The sequence below is a fragment of the Mytilus californianus genome, unplaced genomic scaffold, assembly GCF_021869535.1.
Source record: "Mytilus californianus isolate M0D057914Y unplaced genomic scaffold, xbMytCali1.0.p SCAF_2, whole genome shotgun sequence".
Lineage (NCBI taxonomy): Eukaryota > Metazoa > Mollusca > Bivalvia > Mytilida > Mytilidae > Mytilus > Mytilus californianus.
Genome location: NW_026262668.1, coordinates 26344189 through 26363110, shown reverse-complemented (window position 1 = coordinate 26363110; position 18922 = coordinate 26344189). Strand labels below are relative to the sequence as shown.

General features: G+C 34.0%; 1 protein-coding gene across 1 annotated transcript; it reads right to left on the bottom strand.

Moving 5' to 3' along the window:
- Positions 1-7911: 7911 nt before the first annotated feature.
- On the bottom strand, positions 7912-9732 carry LOC127729589 (uncharacterized). Its single transcript, XM_052237403.1, has one exon. The coding sequence runs from the start codon at positions 9689-9691 to the stop codon at positions 8027-8029; it is 1665 nt and encodes a 554-aa protein (XP_052093363.1). The 5' UTR covers positions 9692-9732; the 3' UTR covers positions 7912-8026.
- Positions 9733-18922: the final 9190 nt, after the last annotated feature.

Here is an 18922-nt window from a genome sequence, read left to right as displayed (position 1 = left end):
TGATCAGAGGTAGACTAAATCTTACTTCAACAAGTTGTAACCCTTTCCCTGAATTTCAAGTAGCAGATAATGCTGAATGTTATGTATCCAAGGTGATGCTCTTTTTAACTTCACAGTTTTGGTCTCGAGTTTTGGGAGATTTCTTTCCCCTTCTCCTAGTAAGGTATACTGACGGACTTTAAAAACGCAACACACATTTTGTTGATTTTTTTTACCAAATCATGGTTGATCCTCATATAACTACTATTCATGATTACCATACTTCTTTCTGTTTTGAAAAATTCAATATCTGACTTACCTGAGGTTATTGAACATACCGGATTATTGAAGTCGCACGAATTTCTTAAAGCGAAATTTGAAACCCATAAATGATTTTTTAAGGATTTTTTACTTCGTGAAACAATTCTTTTAATCCATACCCACATTTAAATCAGTTAAAAAATGTTGCATCTCTATATTGCCGAGACTGAGCAATGCAAATCTGAATCAGCCCATAAGAATATTGCAGGCAGGAAAACGTGAACGTGCTGTAACCAGACAATTTCACGTCAGAAACTCGTCTTACTGTCATTCCAACAACGATACAGGCATACGGGATTTGCTGATGACCATTAATGACCAGATCAATATGTAGGCCAAGTCAATAGAATCTGATTACACAATGTCAACTGCTAATCAAATCGCCGAATTCCATGGCAGACAGATTCATGCCATAAATGTTTCCCGCATACTGAAATTCCAAAGAATCGACTGCAGAAAAACATTTAAAGCCCTAAGTTTAAACTGCATAATTACCAAAACACACTGTAATGGGTGGGACAAAGGCAAAATCAGGAGCTACAAAACAGAACTCAAAACATGCCCAACAGAATTGGTTGACCTTTCTGACAATCATTTTGGCGTTGGTTACAGGCAGTCATTGCCTTCGACGGTGACACATCCATTGATAAGGGGGAAACCGGGGTTTCAGTGCATACCACATGATTTGAACATTAAAAATGACGTTATCAATTCAACTTTCGAACTGCAAACTTTTTTGTAGACAATGAAGTAATGAATGAAATTTATGTTCCTACATTTGTTTAACAAAAATTGCATATTTGAAAATGAGAATTAAAAAAAATAATCTAGTGTTGCGTTTCTAAAGTCGGTCAGTATATGACTTAGTTCTCAATTGACAATTATTGACAGTTTTCTTACAGAAGGTCAGTGGTTCTCATGAATAATCCAGTTTCCTCCACAAAATAAAATAAAATGCTCCGCAGGGCGCAGCTTGATACGACCGCAAGACTGAACAGTCGGGGCAAGTATGGAAACAACATTCAAGCTTGATACAGCTCTGAATTTGAATTGGGATTAAATATTTGACATAGCATAGGTTTCTGACACAGAATGAATGTGGTCTTAAACAAAGTTTAATTTTGGACCCTTTGGACCTCAATGTGGACCAATGTGATAACAGGGTCCAAAGTGTAAATACACGGTTAGATTCAGCATATCAAAGAACCCAATGATTTCAATTTTTGTTAAAGTAAAACTAAGTTTTGGATCTTGGACCTTAATGTGGACCAATTTGAAAACCGGGTCCAAAATCAAAAATCTAATAAATACACGGTCAGATTCAGCATATCAAAGAACCCCAAGAAATGTTGAAATCAAACAAAGTTTAATTTTGGACCCTTTGGACCCTAATGTGGCCCAAAATAAATAAACTGTTAACACAGAGATATGTATCGCCTTTTTGTTATTTTGGTAAAAAAATGCAAATGTTGAAATTAAAATAGCAATACTTTAACATGTAAGTTATGCAAAATATTCAAAGTCAATGAACCATGACTGAAGGAGTGGGACCAAATAATTTCCATGGAAATGAGATGAGCCAATGGTTATACAACTGCATACTAAATATCATTGACCTACCTCTAGTGGTTCCCCATAAACTGACCTAATCACAAACTAATACATCGGTAAACTAAACAAAAGTTTCAAAGACAATAGACCATGACTGAGGGGGCGGGGCCAATTAATTTCCATGGAAATGAGATGTGCTAATGCTTATACAACTGCATACCAAATATCATTGACCTACCACTAGTGGTTCCTCATAAATTGACCTAATCACAAACTAATACATGTAAACTAAGGAAAAGTTTCAAAGTCAATAGACCGTGACTGAGGGGTGGGTCCAAATAATATCCATGGAAATGAGATGTGCCATTGCTAATACAACTGCATACCGAATATCAATGACATACCACCAGTGGTTCCCCGTAAACTGACCTAATCACAAACTAATACATTGTTTACGCCGTCGACGCCGGAAACAGCATACCTATGTCTCGCTTTTTGACTTCGCCAAGGCGAGACTAAAATCTAGTTAACGGTTAGATTCGGCATATCAATGAACCCCAACAATTCAATATTTGATGAAATCAAACAAAGTTTAATTTCGGACCCTTTGGACCGCAATGTGGACCAATTTAAAAAAAACGGGGCCCAAATTCAAATATCTAAATACACGGTTAGATTCGGCATATTAAAGAACCCCTAAAAATTCAAGACTTTGAATTAAACCATATTGAAATTAGTCAAGAAATAAGCAATTTATACAAAGTATTAGGAAAGTATTGCTTTTAGTCCCCCAATTCCTAAGTTATTGTCCGGAATCCAGAAAATCCTTGTTTTTAAGCCCCTTTTTGTCCCCTAATTCCTAAACGGTTTGGGCCATAACCACCAAAATCAATCCCAATCTTCCTTTTGAGGTATGGAATCTTGTGGTAATTTCATAGAGATCCATACACTTAAACACTAGAGATTGTCCCGAAACAAGAAAAATGCTTGTTTTTGGCCTCAAATTCCTAAACAGTTAGGACAATAACCCCCTAAATCACTCCCAACCTTTTGTGGTATGGAACTTTGTGGTAAAATTTCATAAAGATCCATACACTTATACTCAAGTTATTGTCTGGAAACTAAATGTCTTCGGACGACGAAGGTGACGACGACGACATCGCCATAACACTATACGGCCGCAAAAATTTTGCGGTCGTATAAAAATATGGTCAAAGTCTCACAACTCTCGTAAAAATGGTCAAATCTACTCCATATATCTTTTAAATATAAATTTACAGTTGGTGTTAAACATTACACCATGCTCAAATTGAAAGTACCACATAAAATAAATTATACAGTCTCTGAGCAACCTCATAAATGACATCTTGATTGATCAGTACTGCAACAAGAGTGCACACGTTGAAATGTCTCGCCTGCTTTACTGACCATTGATTATATGTTGATAGTCCTAAATATAAAGTTTCACATAAACTTAAGATGATCCAAGAAAATGAGGTAAAGGTCAGATAAACCAAGCCAGAAATACATGTACACCTTACAATCATTCCATACACCGAATATAGTTGACTTATTGCTTATAGTATACACGAAACAGACCAAACCATGAAAACTTTATATTGACCAATGAACCATGAAAATGAGGTCAAGGTCAGATAAACCCTGTCAGACAGACATGTACACATTACAATCATTCCATGGATCAAATATAGTTGACCTATTGCATATAGTATCTAAGAAACAAACTTTTTTTCCGTTTGAATGGTTTTACACTAGTAATTTGTTGGGGCCCTTTATAGCTTGCTGTTCGGTGTGAGCCAATGCTCCGTGTTGAAGGCCGTACCTTGACCTATAATGGTTTACTTTTATAAATTGTAACTTGGATGGAGAGTTGTCTCATTGGCACTCATACCACATCTTCCTATATCTATTAACCAGGAAAACTTAAAGGGGCACTAGCTGTCAAATTAATGTTCACTGATTTGACTCAAATTCTCATATTTGATTTATAACCATGTAAAACATTTATCCAAATTATAAAAAGTCTAAAATAAACAATTTACCAGGCATGGGCTCGATAATATGTAGCTTCGTTTCGTGTGTATTTTAGTCTTGACGCCATCTAATTAACTATCGAGTTGACCTCCGAAGGTCATATAAGCGATATAAACATAAATATAGATATAAATAGAAAAATAACTCGTGTAATTGGATTTTTCAAGGTCTGTTTAATTTCATATTAGGTCCAAGGACACAGTTATCGTCCTTTGGTTTTCGTTGACAACGAATATAGTCCCTAGTGTGAACAGTGTATAACTTGCATTTTTTTTTGATACACTTTCCCAATTTATTTCTTGATATTTTATGCATGAAATATTAAGTAAGGGGATGAAATTACATGTTAAAAAAATTTGGGTGCTGAATCTTTATGTTAAGTAGTGATTTGGTCCAGTTAAAAAAGGTCAAAAATTAGAATGTCTGAAGCTGTCAAACTGAATTTTAGCCCCCCTTAACACAGAATTGTCAATATTTTGAGTTAGAGCTGGTAGAAGTTTCTATAATTTTGATATTATTTGTATCAATAGTAGTACACTACACTGTAAAAATCTTTTTGAGATAGAGCAGGTGCGATTTTTTTAATTTGAATTTACTGTCTAAAAGAAATGCACTACGAAATAACTGTGTTCTCGGGCCATTATAGATTAAAAATATATGTTAATCATCGTTTTTACCTGTATAAGAATGATTTTTTGTGGATCGAATCAGTCAATCAAATGATTTACCTTTGTTTCACTTTCAATGTTGACATTCTTTTCCTTTAAATAACCGAACACGCACACTTTGTGCGTTATTCATCTCTAGCTAAGGGGTTAAATCAAAGTTCACATGAATACGGATTCAATGAGGTCGAATATTCACTTGCAAGTGAATAATTCATCATCAATGTTTTTTAGCTTAATTTGACAAAATTGAACCATATTGGCTACAAAATTATTATTTCACTATTTCACTTTCATTAATGATTGGACAAAAAAAAATCATACTTTAGATTTTTTTATATATCTCGTAGCTAGTGCCCCTTTAACATTGACCAATGAACCATGAAAATGAGGTCAAGGTCAGACGATACCTACCAGACAAACATGTACACCTTACAATCATTCCATACACCAAATAAAGTTGACCTATTGCTTATAGTATCCGAGATATGGTCTTGACCACGAAAACTTAACCTTGTTCCCAGGTCCATAAAATCAGGTCGAGGTCAAGTGAAAACTGTCTAACAGGCATGCGTACGCACATACCAAATATAGTTCTCATATTACTCATATTAAGAAATTAACATTACAAACAATCTTAAAATTTTTTTCAAGTAATCACTGAACCATGAACCATGAAAATGAGATCAAGGATAATGAATATATGACAGACGGAAACTTCATAACATAAGGCATCTATATACAAAGTATGAAGCATCCAGGTATTCTACCTTCTGAAATGTTAAGCTTTTAAGTAGTTAGTTAACGCCACCGCCGCCGCCACCGCCGGATCACTATCCCTATGTCTCACTTTCTGCGACAGAAGTCGCAGGCTCGACAAAAAACTATAGAGTTCCCATAATGCAAAACTAGTTCTATTCTATAGAATACATATCGTCATGTTAGATGGTCCATATCAACACTTACACCCCAGTTCTATAGTTATACTTCATAGTTTCTGTTTCTGAAACAAGTGTAAATTGAATAGATCTATTGTAACGAAGAACAATGGATTTTGACCACAGGGTGTGACGAGCGGGGTTTCTGGAAACCCCTGCTTCTACATCCCGAAAACACAGTCCATTTTTATTCATAACAATAGAAATTGATTATTTTTTTTAAAAAGCATGAACAAAAGAAATTACTAATAGTGTTCAATACAAGTTGTTTCAAGATATTAAAAAAAAAACCACATTTTAGGAAATTCAATTTTTCTTAAAAATTGTTTCGATATTTGAAATTCAAATAGCGAAAAAAGTATTAAGCATCTATTTTGAATAAAAAAAAAATCCTTTAAATACTCCTTTGCTTGAAAATAAAACTTTTGATCCCCAGGGGTGGATTCAGCCACTTTTAAGAAGGGGGGGGGGGGGGGTCCCAACCCAGGTTAAAAAGGGGGGTTCCAACCATGTTTCCCCATTCAAATGCATTGATCGTCACAAAAAGGGGAGGTTCCAACCCCCAGAGCCCTCCCCCCTAGATCCGCCAATGATCCTAGCTGTCATATGTCTCTAATATTAAGCATTGATCTTTAAATAAACAGAGATTCTAACTCCCGGACCTCCATCCCTGGATTGCCTCACAAAAAAGGGAGTTCCTAAATATTCGATCTGTATTTTTGTATGTTGAGCGTGTCCGATCCTCAGATTTCTAATCCAGACACACCTATCCGCAGTATGTCCGAATATGAATGTTTGTTTATACTTGAAAATAGAGGGGGGTTATAAAACCGTAATATATAAAATACATTTATGATTACCTTCATCAAACTGATACAGGTAAGTACTTTGAGTTATAATATTGCCTTTATCTTTAGTCTCTTCTACCATGTCTACTATATCCAACGCTTGACTCAAAATGTCGTCCGTCTTATACCCGTCCATATTGACAACTACATACAAGGAGCATGATGTATTTTTGTAATAAGAATGCACGAAACGGCCAACCTTGACCTGCTGATCCATATTAGCACAAGGATTTAACGGGAATATGCAAAACAGCAACTTTGACATTTGTAAAACCTACTCACTTGTCAAAGTTTGAACGAAGAGAGCCAAAGTAAGGGTACTAGTGGGGTTTCATGTTAAATAACATTCTTATAAATCATGGTTTGATATTGTAAATAAATAAGATATCCATTCTTTTTCATTTAGTAATCAATGTTCAAGAAATATAGGGTTTAGCATGGGGTGTAAGTTAGTTATACACCTCGGGATACGGCGTGTCTGGATAAGAAACCCCTCCGGTCTCCGGCCGTCGGGGTTTCTTATCCAGACACACCTATCCCTCGGTGTATAACTATTACTGAATGGATTTATTGCTAGGAATGCACTAGGACAAATTTGGATCAATTCGGTGATTAAGAAAATTATATTCATGAGGATTTCTTAGACGTCAATGTCAATATATATGCTTATTTTCTTTTTGCTCTTGATGTCTCTGAACTCCTCATTTAAATTGCAACTTCTGAGGATACAACTTTTTAAATGGTTGAGAAACTTGTCTATCCCTTAGCAACCATAATTATGATGATCAAGCTTATAATGATTTGTTTTGGTGAACTTATTTTGTTGATTTCTTTTTTGACGTTAACCCCAAATCTCGTTTTATTCATACCGAAAAACAAATAGTTTTAAAGGGGCATAAGCTACGAGATATAAAAAAAAAAAGATTTTTTTTTGTTCAATCATTAATGAAAGTGAAATAGTGAAATAATAATTCGCTTTAAGCAGCCAATTTGGTTCAATTTTGTCAAAATAAGTTAAGAAACATCGCTGATGAATTGTTCACTTGCAAGTGAATAATTCGACCTCATTGAATTCGTATTCATGTGACCTTCAATTTAACCCTTTACCTGGAGATGGGTTACGCAACGTATTCAGCTATTAAAAAGAAAAGAATGTCAACATTGAAAGTGAAACAAGGATGAACCATTTGGTTGACTGGTTCGATCCACAAAAAATCATTCTTATACAGGTAAAACGATGATAAACATATTTTTTTAACCTTCAATATGAAATCAAACAGACCTAGAAAAATCCAATTGCACGTGTTTCCTATCTATTTATATTTATGTTTACATCGGGTTATATGACCGTCGGCAGTCTTCGGGGGTCGTCTCGGTGATTAATTAGATGACGTTTAGACAAAAATACACATGAAATGTTGATGCATATTATCGAGTCCATGCTTCATTAATTGCTTATTTTAGACTTTTTGTAATTTGGATATACGTTTTATTATGTTATAAATCAAATACGAGAATTTGAGTCAAATAGGTGAACATGAATTTGACAGCTAATGCCCGTTTAAAGCATATTTATTTACAATCTGACAGAAACAACTACTAAGCCAGACACTGTCTCTACTACTATTGAAAAAGATATCTCTTTCCTCGTTGAACTGAAATGTTTCCATCAAGAAATAATAATTTCATATATTTTGGCATTGTCACTACTGTCTTCAGATGTGACACATCCTACATAAGTATGTCCAGCTTCTGTACTACAGAAAGAGCGTGGGTATATTATTCCTACTTTTTTTGTGTTACGCCATCCAATATAATTTCCTGAATTATTTAGAAAATATAAAATGCTATGGGTCAAGTTGGAAATGATAATATTGTCAGATGGAGTAGTGAATACACGCAATGGTTGGAAAAGAATTTCGTCTGTGTTAACTTCTGAATTGCCACTGAAGGTATTCAGAACATCCCCATCCTCACTCAAAATTACCACTCTGCCACTGTGATCTGCAGATAACTTGTTCACTACAAAGATATTACCATTCTTTGTTCTGGTTATGCTGAGAACATGTGAAAATATAGGCCTGCCTTGTCTGTCATATTCAAATATAGTTTCATGTTTCCCACTTCCATCCATTACGGTCACAACCCGTCTTCCAACAGCTGGATAAACTAATTTCCCATTAAAAGCACTAACAGTGACTTTTCCATCTTGGTTCACATAAACAGCTGATAAATGTAAACCCTTTACCTCATACTTAGTTTTGGTCACTTCACCTGTTTGGTCACTTATCTGCTTAAGTATAGATCCACCATCAGCCAAAAGGAGATCTTTTGATGGAGTACATGCTATATCCCAGATGTTAATTTCTTTTTGATTAATTATCTTCAATCTCCTCCCTTCTATTTCAACTTTTTGCAGTACTTTAAAGTTTGTAATCCACAATGTACCTTCAGAACAGGCTATCATTGAAAAAACGTCTGAGATTTCAGTGTCAAATCGTTTAAAAGCTTTAATTTCACCCTTAGTAGAAACATTTTCTAGTGAACCTATGTTATAAGCAGTTAATTGTCCAGGAAGAAATGTTGGAATAGAATCAAACTTTGTGCCAGGCGATGTGACAGTTTTCTCTATTGATTTTGATAACCCCAAACCATCCACAAAGACTTTTTTGGCATCAATGGATTGGATGATACCATCAACCTCAGACATTTTAGATGCCAGACTACTAATGAGGAGGGACACATCTTTTTCTTCTTTTTCAGTACACCGATGTAAGTCTTCCCACTTTTTAATAAGTTCAGTCTCCATTGTTTTAGTATGTTGATCCACTTTCTTCTTAAGCTGGATATTCTGATCCTTGATTTTCTTCAAAGTGTTTTCAAATTTGGAAAGTTCGGCATTATTGACATCCTTCACTTCTGCTTTTCTTTTTTCCAATTCATCTATATAAGTTCCGATATTCTTTCCTTTTGTCTTTAATTTGCCTATCAGGATTTCATATCCCTCTCTGATGGTTACAAAACCATGGCCATTATGGGTTTCAGAGATGCATAGTGGACATACTAAACAGTCACATGTCTTGCAAAACAAAACATAATTTTGACCTGTGTGATTTTGACAACTTATATTGGAAAAATCTATTTCTTTGTCATGAAGCCCTACCTCCCGTATAGAAACAACTTTGTGGTCCTTGGCAAATTTGAATTTCACATGAATTTTCTCTTTACATTTGTCACACATAAACATGTCACAGTTTATGCACTTCCATTTGATATTAGAGTCCTCCTCACAAAGACTACAGGAAACTGGAACCTGCCCATCTCCACAGGCCATAACTAATTTGTAAAAATCTAATATGTCTGCCGGATTTTACTTCCTTGTTACTGATATATTGACCTAAATGCAGTTCATAAGTAATAGCTTTTCTAAAAAGCTAGCCGTCTCATAGCTGATGAAAGGGGAAAATGTTTTCGCTTTGTAGTTTAATTCTTTCAGAATAGCCTTGTATATAAATTGTAGTGGATTACAAAAATTATACAAGGCTAATACAATTTTTTAGATTTACCTAATTCTTTTTTTGTGAATGTCTTAAGCATCTGCGTTTGTACCTTTTTATCGATTTTCAGTTTTTTTTTCAAACAGCTATGTTGTTCGTTTACTTTTTCATCAGTTGTTTGTTTTTTTTCTTTGTGTTAAAAAAGTATGGCCGCTTCAACCTGAACATTTTTCATTCATAATAGGCATCGAAAAGTGTAGATAGTGAAACGTAGTAAAATTTAAACATGTAAGAACACAAAAACGTATATTTCCAACGGTTTCTCACATCGATCTTTTCAAAATGATCCTTAAATTGTAAAGCTTTACATAGGTATGGTCATTTTTGATGTCGTGGAAGATCTTTTCTATTCATTGTAGTTGAACTGCATTGTGGAATGCCCCACGCCTCTTTTTCTATAGTTGAATAATGAGTATCCTTACAATTAAATGGTTCTCTTTTGAGATTATTTGGTTTTATTGGACTTCTTGAATATACTTTTTTGAGAAAAAATACTCAAAAGGGCAATTTGTTATATAAGACCTATTGTAAGCGCCTGAAATTAAAAACATAGTAGTTTCGCCATTCTTTATCAAATTATAATAATGTCATTGGTTATAAAGAAGGTGATGAGTTCTGCAATGCTATTTTAGATTTCACTATGAGGCCATCCACATAATATAATCAACAAATTTGACCAAAAACGTTATTAAGCATACATGTTTGACCCTGTATCGTTTGTAATTGTTTCACTTGTACATGTCTTCACATTTATTTACTATACCATATAATGTTTGGTGTCGTACTTATCGTACTTACATTGTACCCTTCAAAGCTTAATTATCATACTGGATTGACATATTTTTTTGTGGGAGACCGTTAGTATGTTGACATATTAATGTCTTTTTGTTTTATGATCATAGTATATTTATGTTTATACTTGTTTTACAATTCTTGTAGAAAACATACAATTTAGAATAATCTTTTAAAGAAATGCCAACAGTATTTTCGTCTTTTAAATTTATAATTTTATTTTTATTTCTCTTTCTCTCATATAGCATATGTAGTATAAATAGTCAATAAACATCAAAACAAATATTAGAAGTCTGTTCCTGACATGCTCATGGTTTTAAGTAATATCTGAATTCATTTTTTGCTATTAAGATATTTTTTTACATGTATATTCACAACTATTCTATATATTAAAGCTAGACTTGGGAGGATTAAAAACTTAAAATATTGCCATGATATGTCCCTTTGTAGAAGACCGTAGGTTGAACTTTAGAAGTAAATTGTTTTGTTTGATGTTTAATTGGGTTGCTGTCTTATTTAATTATGTATACTTCACTCTCCTTTAAAATCATTCATAGAAACTATGCATTGCTTAAAATATGTTAGCATACATGCATAATTGCTTTTATCGTCGGAGAGTATTTTTTTATTCTCCTCTTATATTCCCCTTTTAATTTTGTTGGTCTTCTGTTCTTCAACGTCTGCTATCTTGATAGGAAGAGCTAGGGAGAGCCAACGTCCAACCCAGCCCAAACCCTAAAGATCTTGGGGTGTGTGAAGGGGGACACTTATTATGTAATGAGTGGTAGGGATGAGCCGCTGGAATAGGTCACTATTTTAAGCTTCATGATATTTGATGAGGTCGAGAAATTTAGGTGAAATATAAGACAAGGTTGATGATTGAATCTGAAACTAATCAGATATGGATATTTTTTACAGACTGATGCAATTAAAATCACTGCCGTAAATACTTCAGATATTTGTCAAAACTATTTATCTCCCCATGAATTAGTGTAACCATCATAGCTATATGTAGGCATACTTACTGTAAAAAATTATATGATAGCTAAAGTATTTAATTTTGTTATTCAAAATGTATGAAAAGGGTAGGGTATTGGATGTCTCAGCTGCTCACCCCTACCATAAAAAGGTCGAAGTGCCCCCGAGATAAAGATTCCCGTGTGTTTAAAAATCAATATTAATCGAAAATAACTGATTTGGATATCTCTGTTTTTCAATTTTTTTGTTGCGTTTGGATTGTCTTACAAAGTATAAATATTTATAACCTATGAAAAAAGCATCACGGTGTTTTCCTATGTTTTCATTTTCATGCAGTGGCGGATCCAGGGGGAGGGGGGGGGGGGGGGGGGAGGTTCCGGGGGTTGGAACTCTCTTTTTTTTGACGATTAATACTTTTGAATGGGGACATATGATTGGAAAATCATATAAATCTGATATATGTCATATTAACTAATGTTTTCTAGTGTTTTTGTTTCTATTATTTTCTGGTAAATATTAAATGGGTTTTGATTATTGATTTGTAAAGACATTAGATTAGACAATAGACTTTTAATTGAGGCCATAAGTAGTCAATTAAAATGCCATTATAGGCCCAAATGAAATAAAAAACCTGTGGCGCAAATGAAAAACTGCATTTTTCAAATATTTTCGCAAATGCAAAAATGCAGTATTTCATTTGTGCCACAGGGTTGTATTTCATTTGCGCTGACTATAAATACTGTTTTTGCGCCAAATATAAATACTGTTTTGCGCCAAATATACTGTTTTTTGCCAATTTACAGATAAAATATAATCTGTATCTATATCTGTATGTATGTAGCTACCAATACTAGCTTTTATACAACGAGGAGAAGGCACCGTCGATTTATTGACGGTTCGTGAGAGCAGATTTAAATCTCTCAACGCTTGTTGCGCACACAACTGTGTCCTCTAGATGGTTCCAGTTGATTATTGTGGACACAAACAATGAGTTGGTATGTTGAAGTGTTTTACTGGTGGAAATGTCAATTAAAAAGCATCTAGTATTGTTCCTCACTTGTTGTGTAATGGAAAAGGTTAAAATTATTATTAAAGCTGTATCTAGAATACGAGGCAGGTTCGTATAAGAAATGTTGTAGAGTATTCCCCCATAGGGGAAGTATGTGAGTTCATATTCATTTCTCATACAAAACTGAAATCACTTAAAGGTATAAAAATGTATGGTGTTTACATGTTCGAGGTGACAAAAATGAACATAATTCATTCGGAGACAAATAGAGGAGGTAATACGTCTGTAATTTATAGGACCTAACATTTAGGATATCTTATGTATTTAAAAACGGAGACAAATCGTATAGATGTATCCCAAAATATTTCTAAAACTTATCCGTGTTTAATGTTTTTAATTTTTGTTTATTGCTGAATGTCATTTTTGATGAATGTAATGTATGGTGCATATGTTATATTATGCTACCAAAACTATGTTGTAAAATAATTATTAATATCAATATAGATCCATTATTTACACTATTTATACCTGTGTTATTGGCGCAAATGAAATATGGTTTGTTGCGTAAATGAAAGATTTTTATTGGCGCATTAAATTGAAATGCCAATTGGGGCAAAAGAAAAGCACCGTGCAAGATTTGTATGCAGTAGTTTCTTATACGAACATATCAAATAAGTGTTTTCAATATACACTAACACTTGTTTGTGATTTTGTTACCACTCTACTTGTTGCTGCATTTAAATGTTTTCACCAAGTGGACCTACATCTGAGACATAGTATACAGTATAATAGTCCCAGACCTACATGTAAATGCAAACATTTTTCAATAATTCGTAGCCATTTTCTACTTTATTACTGTAACAGTAAAATGTTTGCTATAACTTTCAGCATACATAACAGTCTTTATACTGCACTCGTTCTATTTGAGCAGTCAAAATGCGTTGATCGTATATTTCTATGTCATATACAGTAAGTTTATAATAATACAGTCACTGACCTGATATCACTTTTCCTCATGAATATTTAAATAGAAATTGCCGAAATTATAATTAATTATTCATACGACCTATTCAACCTGTTCTTGTTTCCAATGTAAAAAACGACTCAAACTTATTTCTTTTGAAATTTTTAGAAAAAAAACATATTTCACTTGTAAATATGTTTGGTTTGCAAACTATAAATCATTATGTTTTATGCTTATTGTTGATATTTTAGTTCATTCTCAAACAAATTCGTTCACCATCGATTTCGGGTTTCAACAGGTAATGTCAGAAGTCCATTACTAGACTGTCTAGTAATGGACTTCTGGTAATGTACATTTCATTGTGTTGTATATTTCTCCGCCTGCAATAGATGAGGCCTTTTTATAAAAGGGGGAAGTTTCCAAACATTTAAATCAAATAATAACATTAAATTAACACATTAAACAACAATTGAAAATGTTTTTTTTTAGATTGCAGTATAAAGACAATAATAGTGCATTGACTTGACATATCAACGATATAAGGATTCGGCCCGAAACAGGGAAAAAGCTCGACAGAGCCTCGCATTTCCCCGTTTCTAAGCCTCATCCTTATTATACAATTATAGCCTTTGTATGAGGTCGATACGAGGTTATATCGACCTAAGAGAAGCATATTGACTGAGGACGAAGTCCGAGGTCGATATGCTTCTCTGGGTCGATATAACATCGTATTGACCTCAACCAAAGGCTACAATTGTTATATTATTAATCAACAACTATTGCATGAACAATGTAAAATTGGGGATTTCTAGAATCTATTTTTAGTAACATGCTGTATGCCCCGTGCAATATGCTGTTTTTGACCTACGAAAAGCTAAACACAACAGTATTGGCGTGCAAACTGAGCAAATACAAATGTACATGTGATCAAGTTTTAACGAATCACAAATCCTTAAAAATATTCGATTAATAATATATGTTGATTTGTCAAGTCAATGCACTATTATTGTCTATATAAAATGAGTACAGAGTGAGACATATACTACCTTCTGTTTACAGAAAGATTGAATATTGTTACTCTAATGAGGTGATTAACACAGCAGATTTATACTCTCACCTTGTAGGTAGATTAGTTTATAAAGTGTCATATAGGTCAAGTAAATACATATCAATTAGATGGAAATCTAACAGAAAGAGGCTTTCCTGAAAGTCGATCTGAGAGATGTTACAAAAATGAATACTAGTATTACAGATAAAAATAAAGTAAATCTAACAAAAAATGGGGTTTTCTCATAGAAGTTTTGATAGTCATATAGATGTTACACACGACAAATCAACAAAATAAAGGTCAAATAAATTCTAATCTATCAAAAAGGGGGATCACAAGGTAGATCATATAGATTTTACAGAAATTAATAAACATGATAAAACAGAAATAAAATATATCTGAAATCTGTCAAAAAAACAAAATAAGAAAAATAAAATGATCCGCAGGGCGCAGCTTGATACAACCGCAGAAAGCTGGGACAAAATTCAAAAATCTAAATACATGTTTAGATTCAGCATATCAAAGAACCCCAAGACTTCAATTTTTGTTAAAATAAAACTAATTTTAATATTGGACCCTTTGGACCTTAATGTGGACCAATTAGAAAACCAGACCTAAAATCAAAAAACTAAATACACGCTTAGATTCCGCATATCAAAGAACCCCTAGAATTCATTTTTTGTTGAAATCAAACAAAGTATAATTTTTTACCCTTTGGACCTTAATGTGGAACAATTTGAAAACGGGGCCCAAAAATTAAAAATCTAAATACATGGTAAGATTCGGCATATCAAAGAACTCCAATAAATAAATTTTTGAAGAAATCAAACAAAGTTTAATGTTTGGACCCTTTGGACCTCAACGTGGACCAAACAAAAACTGGGCCAATATTTAAATTCTAAATACACGATTAGATTCAGCATATTAAAGAAACCCAACAAAAAATTCAAGACTTTGAATTAAACCCCCTTGAAATTGGTCAAGAAATAAGCAATTTTTACAAAGTATTAGAAAAGTATTGTTTTGGCCCCTTTTTCCTTAACGTTTAGGGTCATAACCCCCAAAATCAATCCCAACCTTCTTTTTTTTGTATGGAACCTTGTGGTACAATTTCATACAGATGATCCATCCATCTAGGCCGTTTTCAGACGACATTGGATATTCTTCCAGCCACCCGGAAGAATAGCTTTTCTCTGCTATTGTGCTATAATTCCGGCCATACATAGCAATGAATAATGAATATGTTCTTGGTTAGTGGTTATTGTAGCATCCAATGGAGAATGTAGTGGCAACAAATTTCCTCACATGCAAACACTATGAATTGGGCTATTCGTTTATTGCACGTTCTCCGAGCGGACGTTACTGATAATAAACTCAAGATAAAACGTTCTGAAAAATAGTAATAATGTATAAAAAAAGTAAAACCGAATTATTATGGGAATAAACTCTCCAAGTACAAACTTGATTTATTTTTCTATACTGGCTGTTCTATGATTCCCCGTAAATATAAACAGCTTGTCAAATGAGATAAAAAGAAGAATATCATGATCGATTGATATGCAGCAAATACAACTTTTGAAGTCACTAATAGATTTGACAAAAAATTGTGCAAAAAAAGTTTCCATTCATTCACTAAAACAAATCAAAATGCAAATGAAATTACTTCATAGTATACAGCATATTCAGATATTTTTTTTATTCTTTGAGAATTTGGGAAAAGGGGGCGGGAGGCAAAAATGCCTCTCCTATTTTTCTACCTATGAATTTCCTGCAAGGTTTGGAGTCATACCACTGATTTATGGCTTCAATGGATCTATGATTCTTAAAAAAGATCATGAATTTATCGTTTCTGATTGAAGTTTGGTTCCAATGAAGTCGTCAAATGATTTTTAACACATAAAAAATAAGAGAAAAGGGTAGGCACATGTAAACTGCCCGTAAATTAAGATTGTGTTTACGATAGCAAAAACATATTATTTTTTTTTATTGAGATAATACATATAACAGAATAAAAAAGGGGGGTTTACCCCAACCCTGGTATACTATTCCCAGTCCAGGCATATAAGTGCATATTCATTGATCTCCGTTGTAGTAGAACTACAGTCATGCTTCAGTGATTCCCTATATAATGAACCAAATTTTTTCCACGAAAGAGGGGGCCCGCCCCCCTCCCCCTGGATCCGCCTATGGCTATTGTTCTAGAGTCTGTCCTATAGATATTTGTTTTAAAGCAGCCACATTCTCTCTAATTTTCTCCAGGACATCTTTAAATATAAATCACGATCTCCAATTCTCAAAACGTACATTGTTTGAAATCCGACACCTCATCCGGGACACTTTCCGCGCCACGTGACACTTCTGTTGATATTGAACACTTGCGCATCCGCCAACGGATGGCGGAAAAAATAGAGATTTTTTACTATTCTTCCGGCTAGCCGGAACAATAGACACTCCGTTTTTCGACGGCGCAGCGACCTGTGCCCTTTTTACAGTTTCCAGGGCGCCTTTTGTCTTTTTCATAGCGCCCATGCCTTTTTGAAGATCGATTACATTTTAGTTTGTTCATTTTGTTATGATCCGTAATTGCGTAATAAATATTCCTTGTCAATACTGCGCGTGCATCGTAATCTTCTGAACAGGAAAAATAGCATGAAAAGGTTTACCTGTCGCTAATAGCTAATAAGTACACTGTGTAATTTCAAAATTCTTAATTCGTAAATTGTCAATTTGTAACTTGTAACTGACAGAGTGTGTAATTTCAAAATTCTTATTCGTAAATTGTCAATTTGCCACTTGTAACTGTGCAATTTCAAAATTCATATATTGAAAATCTGTATTTGCAACTTTGAAATTCAACATTTGTAACTTTGAGATTCTTTATTTGCGACTTTGTAATTCATTAAATCTAACATTCGTATACTATTTCTTATTTTGTCATTCTTCATTTGTATAACCACGTCACTTAAATATTTTGCAAATACAGATTTTCAATATACAAAATTACACAGTTACAAGTGGCAAATTGACAATTTACGAATTAAGAATTTTGAAATTACACAGTTACAAGTTACAAATTTTGGAAATTATTTAAAATTAAGGAATGTATCTCCCTCATGCAAAGCTCTGATTCCTTGACTGGCTTTGGCTATACGTTTTGGTCCTTTTTTGTTTATAGCTCTTCATATTTTTAATAAGCTTTGGATTTTCAAATATTTTGGCCTCGAGCATCACTGAAGAGACATTGATTGTCAAAATGCGCATCTGGTGCAGAACAATTGGTACCGTTTATGTTATTACAAATTGACAATTTACGAAAAGTTGACAATCTACGAATTAAGAATTTTGAAATTACACAATTGACAATTTATGAATTAAGAATTTTGAAATAACACAATTGACAATTTACGAATTAAGAATTTTGACCCCGTTGGCTTTCCATAGTCTGACAGTTGCATTTATGTACATTTTCACGCATGGTTAGACAAGGTGAACCAAGGATAAATTGTTAACTATTCTATAAATGCAAATGCCTGACTGTACCTTAATATCTATATCCAAACTAAATTAATAAAAGCAGTTATCGTGCAAAGAACTAGAAAAGAATCATGGCAGTCTGATTCAAATCAATTCCTTTCATTTACTATCGCCCACGCGCGACATATCAAGTGAGAGGTTTGATTTTAATCAGACTGGAATCATGATCACATGCAAGCTGTGTGTTTACATTTGTTGGCAGCCATGTGATTTTTGGAGAGAAAATATGTGAAATTTCCTATATCAACACTGTCAGGGCCGTAACTAGGGTTCGAATTTAGGGGAGGCAGGGGTTTGGGGGCCGCCGATTGAGGCCCCGTACAGAGGGGGTGCGGGTGGCGCAGCCCCCCGCCGATTTTTTTCCCAGTAAAATGACTAAAAATGACCCGTTTTCCTTCGATTTCCTTACTTTAAGACTCATCAGTATTGCTTGAACCTGGAAGCAATTTTTATGCAAAAACAAACTGAGATTGCTGTTCGGGGTGAGCCACGGCTCCGTGTAGAAGGCCGTACTTTGACCTATATAATTATTAACATTAAATACATTGTGACCGCCGATTTTTTTTTTCTCAATAAAATGGCTAAAAATGACCCGTTTTCCTTCGATTTCCTTACTTAAAGACTCATCAGTAATGCTTGAACCTGGAAGCAATTTTTATGCAAAACATGCAAAACAAACTGAG